At 42.7% G+C, this 22,706-nt stretch overlaps 1 protein-coding gene across 2 annotated transcripts in view; it reads left to right on the forward strand.

The window, feature by feature from the left end:
* Window positions 1-22,706, forward strand: part of SASH1 (SAM and SH3 domain containing 1) — an 856,260-nt gene that overhangs the window by 663,463 nt on the left and 170,091 nt on the right. The window contains exon 1 of one of the 2 annotated variants that reach the window (XM_024747972.1): window positions 4,546-4,620. The exons of the other annotated variant lie outside the window; for it this stretch is intronic. Coding sequence (XP_024603740.1) covers window positions 4,609-4,620 — 12 coding nt within the window. The 5' untranslated portion in view covers window positions 4,546-4,608. Of the gene's footprint in view, window positions 1-4,545; window positions 4,621-22,706 lie in introns of those variants that run through there. 2 annotated transcript variants of the gene reach the window in all.

The following is a 22,706-nucleotide window of genomic DNA, read 5'->3' on the forward strand; positions in this document are numbered from 1 at the left end:
AAAAAAAAAAAAAAAAAAATTGTAAAAGATGGAGCTAGTATGGACTAAGGTGGTGTGTGGTAGTGGAGACAGAGAGAAGTGGATGAACTTGACACATATTTAGGAAGTAGGATCCACGGGGCTTGTCCATGGTTAGATGGGAGTGATGGTGAGGTGTGGGAAGGATTCAAGCATGTCTCTGAGGTTGGTAGCTTGAACCAATGGATGGATGTAACAGAGTACTGAAATGGGAAGTGAGCGGGTGGGAGGGTTGGATCATAGTGAGAAGTGATAAATTCTATTTAAAGTTTAAATAAAATATTTTTAAAACATCAAACACAGTGCCTGACATAGAGTTGATTTTCAAAAAATAACATCGATATTACTGTTATTACTACCTTTACTTCCAAACTGAATAGCCCTTATGACTCCACCTTGCCATAGGTAACCTCCCAGCCCTTCCACTCAGCAGCCACATTCCAGGGCTAGGAATTACTCCTTTATGTGACCCAAGAGACAGGTATGAACAGGGAAATTTTATAGATATCACCTCGTGGTATGAGTGAATAGGGGGAGGGAAAGGGGGGAAAAAGTTCTAATTCATAGAGAATTACTGCCTGCATTTTCACACACAACCTCATAGCAACTGTATTTTTTATTTATTTTTATATTTTAAAAATTTTTTATTTTTTTATATTTTTGCAGTAAGCGGGCCCCTTACTGCTGTGGCCTCCCCCGTTGCGGAGCACAGGCTCCGGACGCGCAGGCTCAGCGGCCATGGCTCACGAACCCAGCCGCTCCGCGGCATGTGGGATCCTCCCGGACCGGGGCACGAACCCATGTCCCCTCCATCGGCAGGCGGACTCTCAACCACTGCGCCACCAGGGAAGCCCATAGCAACTGTATTAAGTAGATGAACTATCCCACTTTACAGATGAGATAAATAACTTGCCCAATGTCTAATAGAAACCTGAGTGAAAATTCAAACTGGGCTCTGTCCTGAACCCATTATATTTGTGTTACTGCCAAACTCCACCTTTACTGCCAGGCAATAGATTTTTTTACTTATGTCAAAATGATGTCCTAAGTAGACTGCAGGCAACACCCTGCAGCTTCTAGACTAGTGGCTTTTAAACTTGTAATCCTGCCACATAGTAAGGAACAATTTTTTACAAAGCAATCCAGTATTTGCATTTATATGTGTATGTGTGTATGTATGTACTTCCGTGTTGCACGCATATATGTGCAGCTGTATGACTAATTTTCCAAGAAGGAACACTTACTGAGACAGGTGCATTTCCAATATTTACTTTCATTGACTGCATTCTGATAGTTCATTGCAATAAATGTTTATCAGAACCCACAGAATTGATTTCAGTCAACTTTTGGGTCTCTACTAGGTGTCTAGAAAATTCTCTTCTAGATCCCTTTCTGTCCTTGGAGTTCACTTACCAACATCATAACAATTCCACAGAGCTGGATGAGGGAGAGCCCTGATGGAAAGAGAAAGGGAGAGAGAGCAGGATTCCTACGTGTATACTTTCCCTATACATGTCTTTAATGGCACATCTACACTTGCCCACCTTACAGAGCTTTGCGGGAATCAAATAAATTACAGCATAGATGAAAGAACTTTTAAAAGTAATCAAGTCATTTGACTTTGATTCTGCTCAATGTAGCTGTGTTCACTTGGAGTGATCATTCAAGATCACCTTCAAGGCTCTGTCCCGCCCTCATGGGATATAATTCTACTATAAAAAGCTCTTTGTAAACAGTACCCTACGGGACTCTGAAATAGTTTGATGGTGATTGTGATGTTGCTAATTATTCTTTATATTTTGTTAAAAAGCCCCTGAAGGAATTTTTGGACGATTGACATTAACCAAAGGAGAAAAGACTCAATCTGGGAGAAGTAATCAGACTCATTTTGAGTAGAAGCATCATGAAGCTTGATAAGCGAAAAGGTTCAGCTTCATTATTCAGGTGGTCAAAAATATTATTACGTACTACAAGTAGAAAAATGCTCAAAATTTCATATTTATGTACAGACAGCAAAATTGTAGGTAGCAACATTCCCCCTCAAATGTATTACTTATTTTCTTATCCATTTATTAGGGAATGCCAGGACAAGGAGCTTAAATCTCTAGGGTAGCTTGATTCTCTAAGTACCAAAATGCTGGCTAAGATTTAGTTATATTGATATGTGTGTTTGTATTGTTGCCAAATGGTACCTATCTTTAGATGACCCTGAAATATAATATCTCCTCTGAGGAGGTACATGGCAATTAGGGTGGCCTTGCCTCCTCTAGGATGGGAGAACTGCAGCACAGAAGAGTTAAATGCTTTGCCCTCAGGTGATCTGATGAGTCTAGAAGAAAGACTCACAACTGGTGCTGGAGAGTCCTACCCCCACCATCCTGCTCATTTGACTTCATGCTCAGTCACTTGCTAGAAGGTGTTGATGCAGAAAACTAGCTGCCCCCTGTAGAAGCAGCACCGTCCTTTGTATTTTCTTCTTCCTTTTTTTAAAAAAATATTTATTTATTTATTTAGGTTGCGCTGGGTCTTAGTTGTGGCAGCATGCAGACTTCTTGGTTGCAGCATGCATGCGGGATCTAGTTCCCCCACCAGGGATGGAACCCTGGCCTCCTGCATTGGGAGCGCAGAGTCTTACCCACTGGACCACTTAGGAAGTCCCTCCTTTGTATTTTCTTGAATTGAGTAAGGTACCACATGGCTAATACATTGAAATTCTTAAGTATACATAAAATCAACTCAATGGTTATTTTACCTTTTCCTATCGTTTACTTATTTTCATGTCTTTATAGATGTAATAATAATAGTAATAATAATAAAGCCCACCAATTCTTTAATGAATTTATTTGGATTCCCAGCATCTTAGAACACGCACCTGATCTAACTCCAGCCTCAGCCAAGGGAAAAGCACCAGGCCTGGTCATACTGACTCTGCACCCAGCACTCCACTTCAACACAATGCCTCCTTCCTATCAAGGGGAAACTTTTGCATTTTGTTTCTTTGTCATCGGGGATTATGCGTATAAATTTAATTACCTTTGAAAAAGTTTTTTTTTTCAGTTTTTTTCAATTTTGAACTTTCTTCTAAGGGCTATTCATCCTTTGGATCCCGTAATTAACGCTTTAGGAGGGGAATTTCAAGGGACATGATCTTGTACCCCTCCTTTCATGTGGGTTCAGAAGGAAAAAACAAAGACAGCCAGAGCCCTCTAAAACAAGCAAGGGCTCTCTCCCTGGGGCACCTCACCTGGGTTTTTGCTCCACTCAGTCCTTTAACATACGGGCAATTCATTGTAGTTTCTGAACTGTTTCACAAAGTGATCAATCACCAGACCCGATGTGACATGGACTGTCATCTCCCAGGGAGAATTCTTGAGTGGCTTTTAAAGAAACAATCACAAAAGGAGAAATGCATCTACAGGGCTATTTCCCTCATAAAATAAATCCGTCATGGATCTCGTCCTTAGAAAAACACACACGGGGCCCCAGGTGTGTTGGCTTAATGGCTACAACCATAACATTTCCTTCTGAAAAAGGCCCTTCCCTATGCCCTTACTGTAAAGGGACCATTAAAACCCAAAGCGCGTTCCCCCTAAATAGCTGCCACCCCGAGCAGTGCACGGCATTGTGGCCGCCCAGGAACCAAAATGTCCCCCCTTGTAATAAACACGATACAAACAATGGCTCGTGCCCAAGCTTTCACACTTGTTTTTCCAAGTCTTGGCTGCCAGAGGCAGAGCTGTAATTCCTGAGGTCGCTTGACCTCAGGAGGGGCGAGGTGTGCGGGGTAACTACACTACTTGGGTACTCCTTCGGCAGGAGCAGCTTAAAGATTAACTTTCTCGAGTTTCTGTGACCCAAACTGTGCCAGTGAATAGCGTGATTGGAAACTTGTGCAGGCGGGAGACAGCAGCGCGGCCGCTCTTTCAACAGGCGATTTGTTCTCCTGTCTGCGGCTCATTTCCATGCAAAGAGCCTGACATCAGAGCACCTTTTGTTGCTAAACGCTTTCTTTAGCATCAAGGGAAGAGAGTCATGTGGAGCTGGAAGAGCTCATTTTGAAGAGAGGGGGCCCGGGAAGTACCCTCCAAGTTCCAGAGGCGCCGCGGTCACCCCGCGGGGCCCTGCCCAGACTTGCTGGAAGAAATAAGTCTCGTGCCTAGTTAGTCGGTCCCCGTCACAGGAAGAGACGCCTTTGCAGCGGGTTGCATTGCTTCTGGGCCGCCAGAATTCCCCGCCGGAAAACTCGGTGGTGCGAACTTTGCCTCCTGCTACCGGGTTGCCGAGCTGAGCCTGCCGAGCCGGGCTGGGAAAGTTTCTGGACCTGTCAGCCGCGCGGCCCGTCGCCACCGAGAGCCGAGGTGCGGGCGCCTGCCGGGGGCCCCTGCCGGGTCGGAGGCCGGGGCCGCTTGGGATGTGGCGCGGAGGCGCGACTCGGTGGTGACGCGGCGGGCGGGGACCGGCGCCGGGGACCGGGCGCGCACGGCTGAGGGAGCCGCCGGCGCGGCGCCCGAGCCCGAAGCCGAGCCCGCGCCGGAGCCTGAGGCGGGCGCTGGTCTGTCCGAGGCGTTCTCCCGGCTCTGGACCGACGTGATGGGCATCCTGGTGAGTTACCTGGAGAAGCGGAGGCGCGGGGAGGGCGGGTCGCAGGACCCGGGAGCAGGCAGCACCCCGGCGCCGCGGCGCTCCCTTCGCGCTCGCAGACTCGACAAGCCCACCCCTCGGGGTCGTCCTTCTCCGGCTGTAGCTCTTAGGGGGTTAAATACACACGGTTTAGGATTTCAAACCCTAATTAAAAAGATAACCAGCCACAGATCACATCAAAGATATATTTTTTAAACAAACGGGTATGATATTCCACAGTTTAATCTGGGACACCTGCTGAGAAGTTGGTGCGGAAAAGACAGAGTCCTTCAAAGAATAGATGTAAATAAATACTGTTTGGCTGATGTGCTCTCACAGTCGGATTTGGGAAGAGGCTGATGTTACTGATGTTTATCTCTTCACCGTGTGTTGTCTGACCAGGAGAGGAAAACAATTACCTCCTTACTCAGAACCACAGAAAGTTTACTTTGTTTGCAGTTTTTCAACTTGTAGAATTACAGGATACTTGTTATGTGTTTGGGACTAAAAACAATAAGACTTATTTTTCTAAATCCGTATTGTCATGCATTTTGAAATGTCCAGTAACTAAAGCCGCCCGTGGATTTGGCATAATTTCTGAAAAATAGTTCTTAGGCATGGCGGATGAAGCTTTTACTTGTTCAGGGTTCAGTGCCTTGAGGAATTAGTAGATTTGCTTTGGTGGAGCTCTAGGTAGGCAGGTAGACTGGAATCAGATGGGTGGGGTTCTTACAGTCAGACATCTTACTCCACACATTAAAAAGTCCATTTCAGTGGAAAGATTCGGAATTGGGAGTTGTGTAGATCATTGGAAGAGGCTCTAGATTTACTTGGAGTTGTTTTTGTTTTTTTTTCTTTTAAATAGGAGGAGGTGTAGTTTATAGAAAACTCTTCTTTGGTAATGATGAAACCATTTTTAGCACAGTAATTAAGCTTTTGGACTTTGGAGTGAGTTAGCCTGGATTCAAATCCCAGCCCTCCCATTGACTGACTGCCTGATCTTGGCCAAGGTACCCAATTCCACTGACCTTCTGTTTCATTACCTGAAAAGTGAAGCAAAGATTTGCTTCTTAGGTTTTCTGAGATTTAGCTAAGCTGATATATAGCTAGTGCTCTATACTGATACATAGTAGGTGCTTAATAAAGAATAGCTGTCTTTCTGTTTTTTTTTCTTGCAAATGATCTTGTGTCTCAACTTTCCAGACATCCTAAAGTCCCAGTTATTCCATTTTCAGGTGTCCTTTGGTATTTATGATTATTCCTGTACAGAGAGCCAGGGAAGGTTGGTCAAAGATTTCTATCTGCTCGTCTCACTCTCCGATATTTTATTTTAATTAATTTATTTTTTGAAAGCAGATTTATTCAGGGAGATACCCACTCCATAGAGTGTGGGCCATCTCAGAATGACTCTCCAATGTTTAAAAAAATATATATTAAAAAAAATTTAAGTTAACGCTTTTTGCATTTTCTGAACATTACTGATGAATGTGGGCCTTCAGTGAAATTCCAGAAAACCCAATGAACATATATATAAAAGTTGTGGTGATAGATTGTTTTTTAAGTTTATCAGGCAGGAAGCTTATCTTGTTATTTCTTGCTTAGGTCTCACTCTGTAAATTTTCAGGCACTGAGAAAATTGGCTTGATGACATCACATTGCATCCCTTACTAGGGTGTGGGCTGGGGAGGGAAGGGTTAGAGATGCTCACTTGAACTGACCGTGTGGGCTCAGGGTCGTTTGGGGGCCGGGGTGGCATGGACCACTTTCTGAAGATTTGCTTTCCCTTCCCTGGCAGATTCCAGCGCTGTTGGGTCAGTTGTAGCAGAGTGTTCTTTGGCTGAGTTAGAAGATGGGGTGGGGCTCAAGAAGCCCAAACCTGTTATTCAAAAGGCAGATGCAGGAGAAAAGCAAACATGTGCTTCTTACAGAGCTCGTAGTTCCGTGTGAGGCTGAAAGACGGTAAAGATTGTCCCAAACAGGTAGTGTTCACCCGTGTTTTCCCATCTTTTATAAGGTCTTATTTTGCTTTAAGTCTTGGGCATCAAGATTGCTCCTTAGTGAAAAAGCAGGCAAAGAAGACGTAGATTACCTGCTGTCCTTTGTACATGCCTGTAAGAAGTCACCAGGGGAAAAGGATCTTTATTCTGCTTTTAGAAAGCTGCCATCCAAGTGTTTATAAGAAACTATATCTTCGGAAGAATGTATCAAGACACGAAACTGACAACTGACTTTCTCTGTTCTCACGGAGATAAAAGACACCATTTCCTTCATCTTGTATTTAAAATATGGCATTTTGCAATCATCTGTCAGCCTAGACGGGTTGAAGTGACTTGATCTCTGGCACGTATTCATTGTTGGTGGCAACGTCAGACTGCACCCCAGTTCTCTGACCTCCACGGGTCAGGAGCCTGATGCCATGATGCTCCATAGTTAACTATCCCAGATCAACTTGGTAGAAATGTAATGGCATCCAGTCATTTTCGGCAAATGCTGTTTGGAAGATTAGGAGAGTAGAGGTAGTAGGGGAATTATACATCCAGACATCATACTTAGCAGATTTCAGGGACAGTTGCTACTTTATTTTTTAGATTCTTCTTAGTGTAAAAATGTAAACTTCAAAGCTTATTAGGTTAAAACTTTTTTTAAATGAAGAGCACAGCTCCTCTTTCCCGAAGGTGCCATACAGCGAGAAGCCCTCGGCATCCCTACCCCCTTGGATTTTGTTGGTTCAAACCCAGGGAAGGGGGAGAGTGTTGCCCCAGAGGCATTGATCTCGGTAAATACAAGATGGTTGTTTGAGTTCATTGGGACACATTTTACATTTAAATTAATTCAGCCCTGCCCAGTTCAGCACCAATCAGTTGCTTTTATATAATCGCTAACAAGACTTCTTATTTAGAGAAGTAATAGTATAATTTATGGCATGAAAATGTTTGAGTGTGTTGGAATGAATAAAATGCTGACAAGTGAATGTGTAAATAGAGAGTTAAGAGAAAATGAGTTTACAAAACCAGTATGGATGTGAGGGCCTGGAGGGCATGGTCTGTATTTCAGTCTTTCTTCTACCTGCAGGGCTTGGGCCTTACTGGGTGCTGAGAATATGCTTTTATTGAGTGAGAAAGGAAAAAAGTATGTACTCTTAAATGCAGGAGCCACTCCAAAATACAGTTCTGTAAAGACTCATGCCCTGGCTATAATGGGGCGCATTTATGAAGACTTTAATAAATTCTGCTTATGCCAAAGCTACCACTTGGACAGTTGCATCATGCATACTTAAATCCTGGCACTTCCACTGAAAATGTAATGGCAAATTGCGAAATGTTTGTAAACCCTGAGCAATTAAACCGAGGCCTTCTTGCAAAACACGCTATTCTGTTGTCTAACTCGGCAGCGTGTGGTCTGCCTGCGTTTTCAAAGCCTGTCACCTTTCACGATGACATGCTTAGACTTCTGTTGAGAATTGCAGAACAAGTTAGAATCCTATGGGATTCTACTCTTTTATCTTTACTCCCTGGTTGCAGACAAAGCATTCCTTTTTCTTTTTTGGGGTGGGGGAGAGTAGTTTCTTTTTTAAGAGTAGGAATTGCTGAGGTTATCAGATGAGGTAGATCATGTTTTCAGCCCCAAGTATCCATTTGGTAACTTGTGATGGTTCATAAATTTTTCCTCCAGAATTCGAGGATTCCTTAAATGCAGAATCAGGCCTTTGAAGCTACTTGGTCTCATTGGGAAGGGAGAGGAAGGGAGTTAGTAAGTGACTATTGTTTGCAGGATCCTGCAAGATGCACCTCCCCCAAACCTTACATTTCCCTGCAATGTTCCTACAATTTACACCCATTTCCTAGCAATGCTTGGAAAATATCCATTGTGTAGACAAACTGTACATGGAGGACCTTCCCCTACTCTTAATTCCTATTCAGGCTACAGAAAAGAATGTAGTAGGTTTATCTGTTAAGTTTATCTTTAGGTTAAGTTGTCGGCTAGGTTCATTCTGTTTGTTTATCGGCTAGGTTCATTCTGTCTTGCTGTTTACTGAAGTCTTCTTCCTTTAAAAGACTTTCCTTTTGCTCTGTATTTTTGGGCAAAGTGTAGGGGAGGGGAGGTGTCAGTGAGATCCCTAGAGGGCTTTTAAAATGCAAACTCCTTTGTACAGACCAGTGTGTAATTTACATATTCTCTGGGTGGTGTCTTCCCTTAAGCCCTTCAGCTAATGACTTAATTTTTTAGGTCTTGGAATCTGAGAGTCAGCCCCAGTTTCCAATATTCTGACTTCATCTTGATGCTTTGTCCCTGGTAGCCGGCTGAAAGCCTATGGCTTTTATATAAGTAGAGAGATTGCAGGGTGATGTAGCGGAAGACACTGACTGAAGAGACCTTGGAAGTGAGTCCTCAACTCCCTCATTTAGAGAGGAGGGATGGAAGGGCTTGGGGCAGCAGCGTAGGGACCAGAACTTAGACCTACCGATTTTCATTTCTTTGCCAAAGTTAAGTCTTACAGTTCTGGCTGGGGTCCTTAATTTGCTGTCAAAAGAGGCTCTGGGACTTCCCTGGCTGTCCAGTGGTTAAGACGCTGTGCTCACAATGCAGGGGGCAAGGTCGTGGGGGAAGTAAGATACCGCATGCCCTAAGGCGCAGCCAAAAAAGAAAAAAAAAAAAAAAGCTAAAAAGAGGCCTCTGCATTAAAGCGACTGTTCATGCTCTCCGTCTTCCCACATCCTGCTTTCATTTGCCACTCTCTACCTTGTAACCCTTCCCTCTTCCACCTGGCTTGTTCTGCATCCTTGTTCACCATCGTTGACTCTCAACTTCCAATGATAGAATGCAGCAACGTGGGGAGGGGAAGGCAGTGCTCACAAGGGCTGAGTCCTGGTGCTGTGCGGGGCCCTTCCCAAACTTAACCTTAATTGGCCCTCTCACTGTGACCAGTGAGCGTTTTTGTCCCAGTTTTACAGTGGAGAGGTAAACGTGCATGTCCTGAATCACCCAGACGGTAAACAGGAGCTGGGATTTGGATCATGTGTTATTTCCTGGAAAGTAACTCCTAGTTGCAGTTTTATAGTTCGTTCTCTCACATCTCTATCGAGACATCTACTGACTGTCAATCTTTTTTGCTTAAGCTATTGAGCTAAGTACTAGCCGCACATGCCCCTGACTTCCAGAAAGACAGTAGTTCTGTGGGGAAAACAGCGCCCACTGCCCCTCCCCTAAATACCCAGTCCTGCAGTGTAGTATGCAGATCGCCCCAAAGAGCCCGGAGTTGGGGAGGGCTGACAGAGGTGCTGGGGCAGGAAGTCCAGTCCCAGAAATGCCTTTCAGTTTGGGCCCTGGCAGTGAGCAGGCTTTACCTGAGAGGTGTTTCCCAGTGAGGGCTAAGGAGGAAAGAAGAGAGGAAGGGCCTTCTGGACAGAGCCAAGGGAAAGAAAGATGGGAGAGCAGAGAGCACTGAGGTGGGTGCCAGGTCCTGAGTGCTGAAGTAGCTGCAGTCATTCTGTAGGCTTCAGTGAGAAGCCATTGCAGAATTTTAAATTGACATGTGTCATGATCACTTTTTAGAAAAGTGACTTTTGGGGGTGATGAGTTGGTGATGAATTTGGAAGAAGACTACTTCAGTGATCCAGGCAAGAGAAGATGAGAGCTTGGATTAAATGTTTATGAAACATACCAGTTTATCTATCACCTGGCTTCTATTGGTCCCCATATTTTACTCTATAAGGAGTCAAGGATTGCTCATGGTAATTTACTTCTGATAAATTCTTTTATGCTCAAGAGTAGGCTGGGTTAATGCAAGAGATTTTAGGCATGTTGTAGTGTTGTGATTTTTTTTCTTTTCATTCTAAAGAAGTATCTATCTTGACACATCTATGTGTACACATATCTACTTACCTGTCTCTCTGTATTGGAGTAAATGATTTGGTTCCTTAAAGAGGGGAATTATTATTTATAACAATATACACACAATGCTATAGCTAAATGATGTTTAATACCATCTTTTAAAAGCTAATTCTAGGGACTTGCCTGGTGGTGCAGTGGTTAAGAATCTGCCTTCCAGTGCAGGGGACGTGGGTTTGATCCTTGGTTGAGGAACTAAGATCCCACGTGCCGTGCCAGACAACTAAGCCCACGCGCCGCGATGAAAGATACCGCGGGCCACAACTAAGACCCGTTGCAGACAAAAATTTTTTTTAAAAAAAGGATAATTCTAGAGAACAGTAAAATAGAGGGAAATATTCAGTTGGGCATATCGATCCATAAGCAAATCTGTAGCTCAGTTTTACAAAGGACATAAGAGGAAAACCTGTAACTAGCAGTTTACTTAATGTATTCTTTTTAAGAGTACTTTATGCTTCAGACTTAACCATCATAATCCCACTGTGATGTATGATGTACTTACCCATGGTTTACACACATTCTTTTCTTAGGGTAGAAATAAAATTGATCTCAAAATAATGAATTTAGATGGATAGAGGCTAAGACTAAGAATTAACTGTACCATTTAATACCAGTGAGTATAGACTAAGACTAAAAGAATTAACCGAACCTTCTGACTAATTTTGAGATAAAATGTATTTTTATGATGACCTGGATTTGTCGTTTCTCAGATGGTATGCTCATTTATTTATTAATTTAATTTGGTAATGAGATCTGAAATTTGTAGGTCTGTTCCTCATTAGCTTTGCTCCTAGGCAGCTGTCTAGTGTCCCACCCTTTGTTCCATAAGATGTTTCACTGGGTAGCATTAATTCTTTATGAGTTGAGATGCCTCATAGAGATAACCTAGTTTGTATTTTTTCTTGCTTGTCAAGCCCTGTAATAGAGACGACTCAGGCACGGAGATTGGAGACCCAGGCCTTAGAGTATCTTAGAGACTTGGAAGACAAAAGCTTGATAATAAGATAGTTTTTCCTCTTTGTAATCCCTAATTTTTTCTTTTTTGAAGAGATCTCCTATTGTCTTTCACCTTTCTAAGCTGATTGGTAAAAACGTGAATACGTTTGAGTTTATAATGACTGCTCTGTTAGACTTTTGTTCCATGTGTCCATAGAGGTACTTTGCGGCTCTCCTTGGTGTCTATGACGTAGATTTGATTCACGGTTTATTTTGTTGCTTCATCCATTGTTTGTCTGGTTTTACAGCAAGCAGTGAGTGAGAAAGGTCCAGTGTGTCTACACATCACTGTCTGCCCAGTTGTGGCTGTGGCTTCATCTTCTGTCCTGGCATGCAGAATTAAAAGTGGAATGACAAGGGAAAGAAAAAGAAATGCATATAATTGTAATTCTAACTAAAAGTATCATTGAAGGGCAGAATAAAAAAAATTTAGTATGTATCCTGAGCCCTAGTTACTTTAAAAATTTATCCTAGTTAATTTTGGGGACTTCAGTACTTTTGCCTAAGACTTGCTGTCAACCGATACATTTTTTCACACTAGAGCTAAAAAATGTTTTTATGCTTTTTTGGGCGCTCTTAAAAGTAGTGTTTCAATATAGAAGAAAGGAATATTCTAGTTTAAGAATAAGTATCTTCGCTATAGGCTTACATCCATCTTCAGAGGATTTTAAAGGCCACATTTAAAGATAAACCATTAACAATTTTACAAATGTCTTTGTTTTGGGTATGCACAGGGTTAAAAAAATTTTTTTTTTTTAACAAAGCAATGAGATACTCCTACACACCTGTAACAATGGCCAAAATCTGGAACACTGACAACACCAAATGCTGAAGAGGATGTGGAGCAACAGGAACTCTTGTTTATTGCTGGTGAGAATGAAAAATGGTACAGCCACTTTGGAAGACAGTTTGGCATTTTCTTACAAAACTAAGCCATATTTTTACCATCCAGTCCAGCAGTTGCACTCCTTGGTATTTGCCCGCAGAAGGTGAAAACTTATGTCCACACAAAAACCTGCAGACAGCTGTTTATAGCAGCTTTATTCATAATTGCCAAAACGTGGAAGCCACCAAGAGGTCCTTCAGGAGATGAATGGGCAAATAAAGTGTGGTGGAATATTATTTAGTGCTAAAAAGAAATGAACCATCAAGCCATCAAAAGATGTGGAAGAACCCTAAACGTATATTACGAAGTGAAAGAAGCCCACCTGAAAAGTTTTTTATTCTGACTATATGACGTTTTGGAAAAGGCAAAACTGTGGATACAGTGAAAAGATCAGGGGTTGGAGGGAGGGAGGGATGAACAGGTGGAGCACAGAGGACTTTTATAATGATGGATAGATAGATGTGCAACACCAAGAGTGAATGCAGACTTTGGATTTGGGGTGATTATGATGTGACACTGTATGTTCATCAGCTGTAACAAAGGTTCCACTCTAATGAGTACGATGGGTTTATTTCAACACCACCAAGCAATTCTCAAATTCTCAGTGGACACTGATGGAGTTTCCCACAAATTTAATTCATGTCTGACACTATCTACTAGTGTCAGATCCCACAGGTTAGGGGCTCAGTCCCAAAGACTGTCCCTATTTCAGTTGCCAATCGCAAGTGCAGATTGTTATTTGTGCTTCTGAACGACTGGCTATAAATTGGAGGTTTCTGCATCCCCCCTGGGGTTCCATTAATTTGCTAGATCAGCTCACAGAACTCAGGAAACCAATTTACTTGTTAGATTAACCAGTTTACTTACTAGATTACTGGTTTGTTATGAAGAGGTATAACTCAGGAACAGCCAGATGGAAGAGTTGCTTAGGGTGAGGTAGGTGGGAAGGGGCGAGGAGCTTCCATTCTCTCTGGGGCACCACTCTCCCTGAATCTTCATGTGGTCACCAATCCAGAAGCTCTCTGAACTCTGCCCTTTTAGGTTTTTATGGAGGCTTCATTATGTAGGCATGCTTGATTACATATTGGCCTTTGATAACTGAACTCAATCTCCAGCCCCTCTTCCCTTCAAGGAGGTTGCGGGGGTGGGGGAAAACTGAAAGTTCCTACCCTCTAATCACTTGGTCTTCCTGGTGACCAGCTCCATCCTGAGGCTATCTAGGAGCCCCAGCCTAGGTGCCTCATTAGCATAAACTCAGATGTGCTCTGAAGGGATTCCTAGTGAGTGACAAAAGATGCTTCTATCACTCCAAATTCCAAGGGTTGGGACCCCTGTACCAGGGCTGGGAAGAAGACCAAGTATCTGTCTCCTGTAAGTCACAATATGACAGTGGGGGATATTAATGATGAGGGAGGCTATGCCTGTTTGAGGGTAGGAGGTATATTGAAAATCTCTGTACCTTCCCTTCAACTTTGCTGTCAGTCTTAAGCTGCTAAATAAATGAAGTCTTAATAAGAAAATATAATTAAATTTTTTTGTTGTTTTAATCAAGAGAAGGGTAACAGAATGAGAACATTTAAAAACAAAAAAAATTGATTAAACACCTCTTAGAAAACTGAAAGGTTATTTTGTGAGGGAGTTAAGAGCAAAGGAAGCAGTTCAGAGTGGCTTCAAATCCTGGCTTCAGCATTTAGTGGACCTGTGATCTGGGTGAGTTCCTTAACCCTTCTATGTCTTGGTTTCCTCATCAGTAAAATGAGGGTGATAGCCACTCACATCATTGGGTCTGGTAAGATTAATTAAATCAGTAGAACTGTGCATGGCATATGGTAAGCAGATCATAAATGTTCGTTATTATTAGCTGTTAACGGTTAAATCTCCTTTAGCTGGAATATGAATTAATTTCCCTTCATTCTCATCTTCAGATGGAGTGATGATCTGATTCCACATGTTCAATTTAGGATTGATATTAACTATTGATTTAATGTATGTCACATGTCCTTTTTAGAATACACAATTTAAAAACAAATGCATAATTGCTTCAAAGTATTAACCTTCAGGTTTCATGTTAGGAAACGGGTGTTAAAAATGAAGTGTATACTCCAGAGAGAAAATGTATGAAACTTGTGAATAGGCAGGGTTTTCTGGAGGCAAGAAGGTATTTGTAAGGAAAACATGTTTTCTGTTTAACTGGTATCCAGATTGCTATTTGCAGTTCTCTTGTGACTAAGAAGCACCATAATATGAGATCATTTTAACAGTTGACTTCTTAGAAACATGTAAAATATTGAAAGCGTCCACTTAACTAGTGATTTTATTTTTTGAATGCTGGGCTCATGTAGATGTACTAAATCTACTTCCATTATCTTGAACTTTTTTGTGAAATATTCTCCCAGGGTTTTATTGAATTAACCAGTGTTTTTGTCAGGGTTGCTAAACATTCATTCTGTATTTTTGCACCTTAATTAGGAATCTTCCGTCTCCAATCAAGAAGTTATAAAAGCGTCATACGGTAGTGTCCCCACCGGAGCCCAAAGCAACCTGCAAACACATGTCAGTGTGAACATGATAGAAGATGGGATTGCTTGTGGTTTGAGAAAGATTATTATTCATTATTATTATGCAGTATGCCACTTATATACATTTTAATTGGGGGGTAATTTCACTATGCATCTATAGAAAACATGAAGGAATTTGAAACTTTGGGAAAGTCTGTAAAGACGAACATTGGATGCTGGAGAGATAAGACATTTCATTTTTAAAGCATATTTTATCGTGAAATACAGTTTTATTGAAAACGTTCCACAAAAGTGTAGCCTTAGGACATAGCCCACTGGGGAAAGGTCATCAATGCCTCTGCAGCATTTTGCTTCTAGTTATGTAACATGTGGTGCCCAGGTGGTGACTTAATGAAAGGCCCCTCATAACACTGGTGCATGGTAGTGATTTGCCCTGATTAGGATATTATGAAACTGAGGCTATGCGATGAGCATTAAAGTAAATAGGTGTCAAATGATTCATAAAAGGTACATGAAAGATACACTGAAATCCACGTGATGTAACTTTAGCACTAGCAGAGAACTATGTACTGTTTCAACAGACCAGACTGTCAGCTGGTAACCTCCACATTCTATATCAAAGCACTATTCCGCTTGTCACATCACTGAAAGACTGCACATTCCAGAGCTTGTGTCTTTAGAAAGCGGGGTATCTTCCATGGTGGAAGAGTTTCCATAGAAACCGGAGGGGAGGCAAGTATAACTAATACACTCCTTAGACATCAAGAGATTTTCAGCAGGTCACATCCCTTACTCTTAAGAAGTGCTACTCTAGAGATTAGATGATAATACTTACATTGGCATATAATTCCTTACATTTCATGGTGTGTCCTTTACATGCATCGACTGGTTTAATGCCCTTATAGCTACCAGAAACCCAGCCTTGTTGGCAGCCACAGTTCTCTAGCCTGGTGAGTAATCTAGGGTTCCTGGTTTCCTTTTCAAACACACTGACATTTCATTGCCCATATTTTAATACCCATAATTCAACAATTTCTGGTTGATTCTGGTTTCTGTAAATTCTAGGCTTCTAAGTTTTCATCTATTTCATCTGTGAAATAGAGGTGAAACATTGAAGTTTTATCTTTGCAAGTATTTTCAAATGCTCCTCCGAAGTAGACCAGACCCAGCTGGATGTGGGCTCTGCTATCTTTTGAGCAGAGTTTGGGGATGAAGCCAGAAAGTGATCCCTAGTCTGGATTTTCCGATTTTCTACCCAAGCTGCCTGGTCCCTGGGGTCTTGGATGCTCTAGGGTGGGTCAGTGTGGCAAACACTCAAGACTTTGCAGGCTCACCTCTTCCAGGGAGGCAGAGGGCAGCACAAACGTCTGGTGTCTCATTGTTACGGCTTGCCAGAAATTCTAGAAAAGCCAGACTTTTGTTCTCACGGCTTCCAGTTCTTCTACTGTGGAAAACAGGAAGGCCCACTTTCACAACACTGGGAAAAGCAGACTCTCCTATTGTCAGCCAAAAAGTTTTGCAAGCTGCGAAAGAGTTTGGTTTTATGACACTAGGTTTACATATTTTTTTTACAAATGAAGATTTTTAAAAAGACACGCAAACCTTTCCTTTGTATACATGTGGACTTACTTGCAGACAAGTTTAAGGGTGTTCTGTTTCGAGTCCTTACATATAAGGAAAATCTGGGACAAGAGTTGCTCAAGGGCGCTAGGTTACAGATGGTTTCAAAGGATCAGCCGAAGACCAAGTGAACAAGCCAAAGCAAGACTGGTTTAAATTCCTGCATTTGCTAGTTAGGTCAAGATAAGTAAGTACTGAATTATGCATCGTAGTTGGCAGCAGGGACTGATGAAGCTCCAAAGCTTGTTTTGGTAGGAAAATGACTTAAAATGAATGAGGGCTGGGGGGAGTGACACACTACCTTCTGGTGTCCCCTGAAGATTTAAATCAAAACAAGTTTTATTAGTGCAGAGAAAAGCATGCTGGTGTTGTTGCAGTGCCTTGGATGTGACGATAGTCACAGCTGTACAACTAGGGATAGAGCCAACATTCTGAGGTATGTGTTAAAACTAAAGGCGATCACCTTTTTTTAATTTTTAAGTCACTACTTCTGAGACGATTAGCAGTCAATTAACTGGTTCTTTGGCTTACGGTTTTCTAACGCTTTGTGTATCTATTGTCCTTGATGGGACTTTTATTTAAAAAATATAAACATATATTCTTTGTGGCAATGTAGGGAGAGTGTGCAGGATAGAATCAAACATTTTTTTCTGCAAACTAAAGGAACTTAGAAATTCAGTTGTCAGCGGATTCTTTGGAGGACTTTATCGATTCCTATGCAGCTCTACATTCCACGCTTCCTTGAAGCTTCAGAGCTCGGTGGATAGAACAAGGAACATTCTACGGTTTGCTACCCAGTCACCCATTGTAATTATTTTTTTTCTCAAGGAATTTGGAGGTTATATTTTTGTGCAGTAGTTGGAATATTCTTTGAAACGTGCCTGCCGTCAAGACTTGTTTATAAAGCCATTTTAGCAAAGATGCTATGGGGCAGAAAGAGAAGAGTAATAATAAAAATAGTATTGTTGGCAGCTGATACTGACTGATCGATCGTATACTATGTGCCAAACACTGTACTAGGCTCTTTCCATGCGTTATCTCATTTCATTGTCCCTATAACCCCGTGAGGTTATGGGTTGAACTGTCACCCCCAAAGAAGATGTGTTAAAGCCTTTTTTTAAAATTAACTATGTACTAGGCTCTTTCCATGTATTATCTCATTTCATTGTCCCTATAACCCCGTGAGGTTATGGGTTGAACTGTCACCCCCAAAGAAGATGTGTTAAAGCCTTTTTTTAAAATTAACTAATTAATTAATTAGGTTGTGCTGGGTCTTACTTAGTTGCCTCAGGCGGGCTCCTTGGTTGTGGCTCGCCGGCTCCTTAGTTGCTGTACGCGGGCTCCCCAGTTGTGGCATGTGAACTCTTAGTTGTGGCATGCATGTGGGATCTAGTTCCCTGACCAGGGATCGAACCTGGGCCGCCTGCATTGGGAGCTTGGAGTCTTATCCACTGAGCCACCAGGGAAGTCCCTTAAAGTCTTAACCCTCAGTCTTAATCTCAGAATGCAGCCGTATTTGGAAATAGGATCTTTGTAGATTTAATCAAGTTAAGATGAGGTTGTTAGAGTGGCCCCTAATCCAGAGTGGAAATTTGGACACAGACACCGGCATACACAGAGGGAAGACGCTGTGAAGACACATATAGACAGAGAGTACTATATGAAAATGGAGGATTAGAGTGACGCGTCTATTAAGCCATGGAATGCCAAAGATTGCTGGCAAACCACCACAAGCTAGGAATAGGCACGGAAGGATTCCCCTACTGGTTGCAGAGGAAGCATGGCCCTGCTGAAACCTTGATTTTGGACTTCTAGCCTCTAGAACGGTGAGACAATGCATTTCTGTTTCAAGTCACCCCAGTTTTCGGTACTTTGGAATACAGCAGTCCTAGAAAACTGATACAGATGGGCGCTTTGTTATCTTCTTTCTACAGGGGAGCAGCTGTTGGGAAAAGGAGCAAGGGATAAAGAAAGCAGAACTTTTTCCAGGAAAGTTTTAGTACTTTACACAGACCAATACCTTGACCAGGAGGAGAAGGAAAATTGACAAGATAGGTAAACAGTGAGCCTCAGTAAGAACGTGACCAGGGGAGCACAGACACCTGTGCAACAAACGCGTACTGGCTTTGGGTGGTTCCGCCAGGCATGAGGAAGACAGACTCCTCTATTCCTCTCCCAAGTGCTAGGGGGTAACAAGAGGGACAAAGGTGGAGGGAAGTGTTTCCTTCGTGATGGTCCAGCATCTCTCATCTGATGAGCTGAGGAATGAAGTGGACTTGGGAAATTGCATTGTATCCCATCTTCTCACCCAAATAAGTCCTCAGGCAAGTGCCTACAGCTTTTCCCTCTTCTGCTCACCATTATTATTACTGTTTCTCTCTCTGTATTATATCTATTGATAAAGGGAGAGAGAGAGAGAGAGAGAGAAAGATGCAAGTGAGGGGAGGATGGGCGGGGGTGATAAGGAAATGGAGACTTAACAATGCCTTACATCTTTGTTGTGAAATGATAGAATTGAACTAGTCCTCCAAAGGCTGCTGCCCCCACCCCCATCTCAACCACTACCCAGAAGAGAAGTTGGAGAGCCTGCGGAGACAAAACAGATGTCCCATTGCTGCTAGATTTCTTGAACTGATTTCTAGGGTGGGGCAAATAAGCTGGGGGAGGGTGGAGGGTCAGAGAATCTGGCAAAGGGCTTTGGGGGGTGGGGCTACATGGACCCCAAGGAATGTTGGTGGTGATGCCTGTAAATATCAGGCTGTACTCTTTCACCCTTGGGCCACCCTTTGAATTTTCTGCCCTCAGTCCTTCAAATCCAGTAAGAGGGAGATGAATCATGGTATTCCATAAGGCCTGTATTAGGAAAGGAGTGATGGGGGTTTCTGGATGAAAGCATTAACCTCTGCTTGAGGCTTCTCCTGGTACCATTTTATTCCCCTGGTCTTTGAGACTGTGTAGAATGCCACAGGTATCTTACCTATGATGGAAGATTTGAGGAGTCTGAAACCACTCCTTGTGGGATTACTGAGGGTTAGGAATGAAAGTAAGAGAGGGTATGGAGAAAATGGAAATAATTTTGTCATGTGTTTTATTTTATTCTCTGTGGATTCTTTACTGGACATTTTAATTAAAATCTTATGGGATATTCATCCTAAAAGGTTCAGACCCCTGAACAAATTAATTTGAATCCCCACCATTCGTTCAGAATAAATGCTTTCAGAGAACTGTTTTTGTAAAGTACAATAAAAATGAAGAGTTAGGAAAATTAAATTTCCTACATCATCTGTAGCCCATCCTGCTGGTAATGGACTGCTCCCTGTGGTACATTACCATAGATTACTCTTCCAACTCTAGTTCAACGATTCAAGCCAAAACCTTCATCACTTCCCTTTGGAGACTATTACACAGCCCAGCAGACATCCTATTAAGAAACTTCTGATTTGCAGAGGAAAAGGAAAATTTTAAAGTTGAGACAGAGAAGGAAGATGATTCATGGTCCCAAAGGAAGAAGGCGCCTTAAGTTTTCAGAGATGGCCCCCAGCTGCCACACCTTCCTTTGGAAACATACTCAACAAGGGCCCTCGGGAAGTCAATGGAGTGAGCGCATGGACCAGAGTGTAGTCCCTTAAAGGAGTGACAGAAGAATGAGCAGTTTGGAATCCAGCCCAGCAATGGGTAAAAAAGGGTGTAGGACACCTCCTTAATGTAATGTGGGAGTTAAAAATGCAAGCGTTGGCTGCCCTGAGCACATTCAGAGTTTGTGATTCAATATTCAAGAAGAATATAAAACCAGAAATTGCTGTAGTTGGGGCAGGAGATGACTCAAGGCCAAAAGGAAGATTTCTGTTGGTGCCTGGTCAAGGTGAGGGTCAATTCTGTCTGGTGGCTCTATGATTGGCAGGCTTACTGACACAGGGATAGAGTGATAGCACTGTTCCCAAGAGTTTTGACAGCAGCAAACACTGCAAAATGGTAACAATGAAACACGAAGTCAATACAGTATCAGTAGAGGTCTCCCCCCAACTCTCCATCCCCCACCCCACGCGCCATCACCCACCCTCCCATCCAGAAGTAGAGTGTTCCTGAGACTTCATAAGCTGAAATGGCATAAAGTGAAGAAGCAGCTGCCTTAGGATACATCTTGCTAACAGATGCACAAAGTACATCTGTTGACCTTTGAACAACACGGTGGTAGGGGGGTCTGACGCCCACCCACCCCCATCAAAAATTCACGAAAATCTGCATACTGCTATCTCTGCCTCAAAAACAAAAGAATTGATAAATGACTCACCCAAGGGCAGGAAAAGCTGAAACAGGATAGAATCAGGACCCAGACCCTAGTTCTTTTGATTCCATGTAGTGTGATCTCTCGTCGAACACAAACTTCTCCCTACACTTAGTTAATTTAAAGATCTGTAAAGTAAAAATACAGGTACTATGTTAATTGAAAAGAATCCACATGGAAGTGGATGTATGCAGTTCAGTTGTGTGTTGTTCAAGGGTCAACTGTAAATCGAGGTAAAGCACAGATCAGACCCTGTTCAGAGCTATGGCGTCTTGAGGCTGGGGAAGGAGGTGTGCGCTGCAATACGTACACTGATCTCAAATTACCCTTTTCCCGTTTTTCATAAAAATGGAAATCCTCTTTGGGTTTCCTTCGGTTAGCAAGAACAGGGCCTAATGCAGGTCTTTCATAAACATGAAGTGGTGTAAAGCGAACTTTTGAAAAGCGAGGGATACTTGTATTATAAAAGACAGCACATTCTACGATTTACAAAACTCTTTTCTCCAAGTATTTTACCGTGTCCCCTTTTGACCAGGCAAGTTCCTGACTGTCATACTTCACTGTTATATAATTTACAATTCTGGACTGTTTTTTTATAGTAGATCTCATGATGTGGCAAAAACAGTATTTTTCTTCTCTGAATATGCGTTAGCACCCACTCTTTGTATCACTCGTTTGACATCTACAGTCTTTAGGAGACCTATTAGCCATTTTATTTGTTGGCTCGAACTCTGACTACGTTTTAAATTTTTTACTGAGACCTGCTGGGGGGGCCCAGGCGCTCCCTACCAAGATGCTGAGGAGGGTGGTCACAGTGTAGATGTCGCCTCCCACCCCCCCACCCCATGCCTTCTCTTCTCATTAGGAATTCAAACGCTGTCTCCTCACTTTCCTTAAGCACCTTCTCCATCTTGCTGCCCCTCGGTGACGTGGCTCTGTTAAAGGGAGCTTCAGTGGAAGGAGAGATGGGGCTAGAAGGGGATAATTTTTTTTTTTAATCTTTTGTGGGATCTTAGTTCCCCAGCCAGGGATCCAACCTGCGCCCCCTGCAGTGGAAGCATGGAGTCTCAACTGCTGGACCGCCAGGGAAGTCCCAGGATAATTTTTGAGGAGGGAATGTTTACCAGAGAAGAGGCTGTGCCCCGGAAGTTAGTTATAAGGTGTAAGCATGAGAAAGTATTGGATACTTGGGAGGAACAAAGCTTCAGAAGGCACCAGAAGAATTTCATTTACTTGGAGGTTTTGTCCGGACTTGGGGAGGTGATGGCAGCCCTCTAAGTGTCTTGACTTAAAATGTCTGGACCCTGTGTAAAAGCATGACCGGTATGTAGGTTTGGGCCAAGGAGGGCTCTTTCCTTACCTGTGTAAGTATTCATCACTTATTTTGAATTGCCACCTCAAATTCACTGTGAAAGAAGGCAGGATATAAACACATGTTATGTAATTTATTTTTCTGCAGTCTCTTCTGTACAAAACTCTCAGCTCTTTGAAGATGGAATAAGTAATCCAGTTTACCAAGGGGCTAGATTTGAATAGGGTGGTCAAGGAAGGAGCTGGGAATGAGTATCGTGGGGGAGAGCACTTCTCGAGGCAGAGAGAACATCAGCTGCGAAGGTCCCAAGATGAGAATGAACTTGGTGAACTTTAGGAACGTAGACAAGGCCCATATAAGGTTATTGCTTAGTGACTGCTGGAGATCTGAGTGGGTCAAAGAGACAGTCAGGCCAGAATACATCAGTCACAGTCCAGATTTTATTTTAAGCATGATTGGAAGCCATTGGAGCATTTAAATGAACTTATGTTTTTAAAAGACCACTGGCAGTGTTGCGGAAAACGGATTATAATGGGGTGGCAGTGGCTTGGACCAGGCTGT

The sequence above is a fragment of the Neophocaena asiaeorientalis genome, unplaced genomic scaffold, assembly GCF_003031525.2.
Source record: "Neophocaena asiaeorientalis asiaeorientalis breed wild unplaced genomic scaffold, Neophocaena_asiaeorientalis_V1.1 scaffold123, whole genome shotgun sequence".
In the NCBI taxonomy this organism is placed as follows: Eukaryota; Metazoa; Chordata; class Mammalia; order Artiodactyla; family Phocoenidae; genus Neophocaena; species Neophocaena asiaeorientalis.